General features: G+C 29.6%; 1 protein-coding gene and 1 long non-coding RNA gene across 2 annotated transcripts; both read left to right on the forward strand.

Moving 5' to 3' along the window:
• The first annotated feature begins 2,679 nt into the window (after positions 1-2,679).
• LOC110735874 lies at positions 2,680-3,785 on the forward strand. Its single transcript, XM_021916054.1, has 2 exons — positions 2,680-2,856; positions 3,012-3,785. The coding sequence occupies exons 1-2, from the start codon at positions 2,680-2,682 to the stop codon at positions 3,783-3,785; spliced, it is 951 nt and encodes a 316-aa protein (XP_021771746.1).
• A 1,898-nt stretch (positions 3,786-5,683) lies between these two features.
• Positions 5,684-6,098, forward strand: LOC110735030. Its single transcript, XR_002513975.1, has 2 exons — positions 5,684-5,936; positions 6,035-6,098. It is a non-coding gene; the product is annotated as an uncharacterized LOC110735030 (long non-coding RNA).
• Positions 6,099-6,300: the final 202 nt, after the last annotated feature.

Genomic DNA, 6,300 nt, shown 5'->3' on the forward strand with positions numbered 1-6,300 from the left:
CAGCAACGCTGAGTACATACAAGCTACGAAGTACAACAAAGAATTCCTAACATGCTACTAATTATAAATAAACACACAACAATTTAATTATTAACTTAAACACATGACTCAACTGTTAACATTACTAAGACTTCTCTAATTAGCATTAATTATTTCTTGTCATTTCTTTTTTAATTTTTTCATTGGATTAAGCAATAGACAAGGTTGTCTCCCCATGCTCTAATTCTGAACATCAATAAAAGAAAAACCACATGCCTCCTTTCGAAAACATCAATAAACAACCAATGGCAGACGGGCGCGACTCCGCGGCCATAGCTAGTATGAGATCTCATCTAACTCCTTATAATTTTAAAAAGTATTTAAAAACAAGAGACTCGTAGATCAGACGGCCACTAGAAAAGTGCACGGCTAATACCTCGTGTACCCCAACCCCTGTTTGTCATTACTTTAGATGTGCACAAATCCAGAGTTTTATTGCTCATCCATCTTGCACTTTACGTGATTTACATGTTTAAACTTGATGATGTCCCAAATACAAAACAATACAACCAATCAAACATTAATCATTCAAGCAATTCAAATTTCCAATTAAATTCTTGAATTATAAGTGACAAACAACATTTAGTGTTGAACCCCTTTAAACTACCTCGGTGTATAAACACCTTAAGTGCATAAAGCACCTCAAATCCTCAACCTTGTCTTATAGACTTCAATTCTTCCTTTACTCATTCCATTTCAATAATAATGAACGAGTAATAAAGTAATTCATTCCACATATTCATGTACCTTTGCCTCTTAGCTCATCTTGCAAGTTAATGCATAAATAATACTTACAAGATAAATCAATACGCATTTCTCATACATGAATCAATACCAATCATCACATTAATCACCAATCAAACTTAATACCATAAAATTTCAACCAATCCACAAGTTTCCTAACAGATTCTAAATTTTCCAAGTCTTTAAACATGCTTCTAAAGTCAAGTTTTTTTGTATCCTTGTACATACCTTGAGTAAACGAGTTGGTTGGCCACTTTAGGAACTAGAAATCACCCTCTACGAAATCCTCTCCTAAACCAAACAACAATAATTCAATCAATACCCAAGCAATACCAAACTACTTTAAAACCCCTTAAACCATTGAAATAATGCCTTTAAATTATTCACAATAGTCAAAGTTAATAATTTAATAGTTCAACTATAAGTTTATATGTTAAAATCATGAAACTATAGCTTATAACATGAACTTCCAGCAACTTTAAAGTAAGGAATATAATCTGAAATTTTAGTTTAAGATTATAAAACAACCTCATAGACATCTCTACTTGAAAATCATTATGTAGTAGGTTAGTATGTCAAAAACCTAAAATTCCATCGTAAACCATGATTTAAAACCTTTAAAACCAAGACTAAAAATCTGAAAATTTAATTTAATAATAGAATGTATGAATACAACAATCTAAAATTGAAATATATAATTAGAATTCAATTAGTTTCATAAAAACTTAATCAAACCTTCAAATTTCACAACTTAAACCCTAAATTAAACATAATTCAAATCTGAAAATTAATTTATAATCAAGATAATTGAATTTAAACATAATTTACACATAATATAATTAGATAAATTAATCAACACGTTATAAACCCTAAAATCATGAAAAATCAAGATTTATACCCTTAATTCTTAATTAAACCAAATCTGAAATTTTATTCCATAAATCAAACATAGTATAATTCATAATTTGTAGTCTTTTGTAATTCATATACATAATCAAACCATAATAATAACAATTAGAAACAAAAATTTATCAAAGGTTGAAACTTAAATCAATTTAACAAAACAAAAGAGAAATAAAGAAAGGAGAGAGAGAAGAGGGCAAACTAGTGGTTGTGGGTGAGCTGTGGTGGTTGCCAGAGCTGCAGGTGGGCACCGGTGGTGGCCTGTCATCGGTGGCAGTAGCATAGCAACGAAGAGATTATTTTTTTTTAATGCTTGTGAAACATTGAAGCAGCAAGGGAAAAAAAAATAGGAGGGAACTACGTGAATGAGGGGGGAGGAATTTAAGGGTTTTGGGGTTTTAAAAGTGTATGTGGGCTTGGTTTCCAACTTAAGTGGGAGTAGCAATTGTAGATTGGGCTTTAATGGGAGTTTAAGCTTTTTTTATTCAAAATTGGGCTATAAACATTATAGACAACGTAAGTTGGTGCATAGGGAGGGAAATTTAAATTAAAGTAGTGCGTATTAATTGTAATAGAGTTTAATTAAGTTTTTACATAAAATAATTTATTTAATAAAAATGAAATAAAATATTAGTTTGAATAATAAAGAAATATATTATAATTTACTCTAAAAATATGGGGGATTATATACTACCGGTTTATCTCTTAAAGATGCAATTATGTCTCTACTTGTTGGAACATTCATTGAGTTCATCTATGATAAGAGGACAAGGATATAATGGGGCTAGTAATACGAAAGGTCAAATAAATGGCCTTAAGACTTTGATTATGAATGATACTCCAAGAGCCTACTACATACATGTTTTGCTCATCAATTTCACTAACACCAGTTGTCAATTTGTCATTACTAAAAGGAATGATAGTTGTGGTTAGCTTTTTGAAATACTTGCAAACTTGTTGAATGTTGTTGCAGTTTCTTGCAAGAGAAGATAAATGACAATTTGTAATAGTCAAGCTCAAGAAGTTGCTCAAGCATTGGAAGTGGGGGAAATTTTGAGTGGATCGGGTTTGAATCAAGAGCTTAGTTTAAAGAGGCCCGGAGATACTCATTGGGGATCTCATTACAAGTGTCTTGTCAATGTCATCCGCTTGATTTCTACAATTGTTAAGGTACTTGTTCACATTGGGAAACATGGTGCATCGGAAGATAAGTTTAAAACTCAAATTGTTTTAGGACAATTAGAATAATTTGATTTTATTTTTGTGGCTTACTTGATGTTGACTATTTTTAGTTACACTAATGATTTGTGTATTGCTTTGCAAAGAAAGGAGCAAGATATTGTAAATGCCATGGAATTAGTTACTTTCACAAAAAGTGTGTTGCAAAAAATGAGGGAACAAGGGTGGGAGACTCTCTCTTAAATAAGGTTACTTTATTTTGCACTAAACATGGCATTGATGTTCTCACTATGGATGCTCTTTATGTTCCTCAAGGAAGATCACGACGCTTTGTCGAAAAAGCAACAAATCTACATCATTTTCGAGTTGAAATATTTTTGGGGGCAATTGATTTGCATCTTCAAGAACTTGATAATCGGTTCAATGAGAAAAGCATGGAGTTACTTACTTGTATAGCTTGCTTAAGTCCTAAAGATAACTTCTCATCTTTTGACAAAGAAAAGGTACTCAAACTTGCCTCCTTTTGTTTCGAAGAATTTTCAAGTTTTGATTTGATGACACTTGAAGGTCAACTTGATATGTTCATGGAAAATATGCACAAAGATGAAAGATTTCAAAATTTGCGTGATCTTAACTCTCTTTCCATGATGCTTATTAATACCAAGAAGGATAAGACATATCCTCCTGTATATTTGCTTTTCAAATTGATGTTGATTCTTCCCGTTGCTACGGCAAGTGTTGAAAGAGTATTCTCCGCAATGACATATGTCAAAATTAAGTTGAGAAATAGCATGGATGATCAATTTATGAGTGATTATTGTTTGGTCACTTTTATTGAGAAGGAGGTGTTCCTACAATTTCCCAACGAAGAAATAATTGATCGTTTTCAAAATATGAAGACTCGAAGGATGCAATTGTAATTTAATATTAAACTCTACGTATTTTTTTCATATTTCTTTTGAATTGTAGGACTAATTATATATTGTGGATTCTTTAGTTGTAAAATTTTAACTATAAAAGTATCTTTGTGTTTTTTTTAAAAAAAAATATTTTTGTCAAATGATGCAATGATTAGTTGTCGTCCCCCCGATTATATATTTCTGGCTCCGCCATTGATTAATATTGTTTCACTTTTTCATCCTTTGTTTAAAACTGCATGCATGCTCTCATATAAGAGCTCACCTGCATCAATTTTTAGGCGTTTAGCATGTCATACTATTTCTGTGCTATTTTGTACTCCCTCTGTTTTTTTTAAGTGCCCACTTCCTAAAAATGACCTTTTTCTTATAAGTGTCGTCCCATTACCAAAAGTGGAATTGATATTTGTCTTAATTCGAGTTCGGGATCAAAAGTTATGATAAAAACAAAAACCACAAACAAAGTGAAAAATAAACGCCTAAAATTTTCTAAACTCCATGGGGAGAAACGCCTAGAATTTTAGTTTCTCCCTAAGAATTTCGAAAATTCTAGGTGTTTTCTCCTAGGATTTTTGAAAAAACTAAGCGCTTGGCCTCCACCAAAAAAAAAAGGACTTAAACTTCGGGCCTCGGTTGGTGATGGTTGGTGGTGGTTTGTTAGGATGAGAGAATGTTAAAATATTGATGAGTTAGAGGGAAGAAAAACGTGGTTTATATGTGAGGGTATGTTCGTCCATTCATGTTTTAATGCGGACGTTACCCGTAAAATGAGGGTGTCATTTAGCTTTCCATTTTTTTCTAATATATATTTATTTGTTTGTTTATTATTTTCTTTTATCGTGGTTTTTTTTTAAAAAAAAAATTTTATTGCTGCACTTTATTCTCGTTGTCTAAGATAAGGGGTTTGCAGCATTTGGTCTAAATCGCACCAAATTGCAAACCAAACTATATTTTAGAGGTTTGGTTAGATTTACAGTTTCAAAATTACGGTCTAGTTTGAAAAAAAACTTCAAATCGCAATTTACGCTCTGAATTGATTTTAAAAAATTTGAAACCAAGCAAAACTACAACAAGAAAAAAATTGGTTTTTGCATAAAATGTAGTTTCCAGTTTCGTTTCTAATTTTTAAAAAAGTAAATAAAAATTAGTAAAAGTAAATGAAATCATCAGACAGTAAGTAAATGAAATTGCCTTAAAAGTTGGACAAACTAGGAATCAATTGAAAAAGTTGGGGAATTACAAAAATGTCATTAATGAGCACGAGAAATACCTTATCCGTTCGATTGTAATGATCTAAGGGCCTAGATTAGTTCCTAGTTCTCATTTTAGCGTTAGATTCTCACATAATATATATATATATATATATATATATATATAAAATATATATATATATATATATATATATATATATATAAAATATATATATATATATATATACATATATATATATATACATACATATATATATATACATATATATATACATACATATATATATATATACATATATATATATATACATATATATATAATATACATATAATATATATATATATACATATATATATATATACATATATATATATACATATATATATAATATATATACATATATATATATACATATATATATATACATATATATATATATACATATATATATATATACATATATATATACATATACATATATATATGGGAATTGATAGAATGAGAAATGAGAAAATGAGAAAGCTAATAATATCCTAACATATGTCATTGTCAATATGAGAAAGTTAAGAATAAAAAAAAGAGGAAATTTAAATTTTAAACCAAGATGATGTGTCAAGGAATTAGTGGTTTTCTCATTTTCTCATTTCTCATTCTAGCAAATCCCATATATATATATATAGAAATTGGATCATGTGAGAACACATCCCTTATGTGAGAACTCTAATCTATATAAGAACAAATCTAGACCATTGATCAAATTAAATCTAATCATCCAAAAAAAACATAGTAATGGCATTTCCGTAATTTCGTGAATTACACCTCCTTCTCTCTTTACTATTCTTCTTGGCTTTCACATTCAACATCTCTTTCTCTCTCTAACCTTTTTGCTGCTATCTCTCTCCTCAAATCAGTGTTTTTGGGGAAATTTTATACCAACTTGAAGTAAGCTTATCAATATTATGATCTAATTTGTTTTCAAAATTCGATTATTCACGTAATTTGCTGAAATTCGATACAAACTTATATTATTCATGAATTAGGTTTTCGCAATTTTTTTTGCTTCGCCAATTGCAAATGGATTCGGTTGAACAAGTTAATGACGAACGAAGAAGATAAGTATCAATTTTACATAGTTGATAATCGATTTTTGATTGAGGTTAAGCTAAGGATTAATGATTTTTATGTCTTAACTTAATGACTTTGGTTTAAGCTGTGTTTTTCAATTTTACTTAGCAATATTTGAGTTTCAATTGAGTAATGAATATGCATTAGTTAGTCCTTTTTTGTTTTATTTAATATGGTTTAA

Source organism: Chenopodium quinoa, unplaced genomic scaffold (assembly GCF_001683475.1).
Source record: "Chenopodium quinoa cultivar QQ74 unplaced genomic scaffold, ASM168347v1, whole genome shotgun sequence".
In the NCBI taxonomy this organism is placed as follows: Eukaryota; Viridiplantae; Streptophyta; class Magnoliopsida; order Caryophyllales; family Amaranthaceae; genus Chenopodium; species Chenopodium quinoa.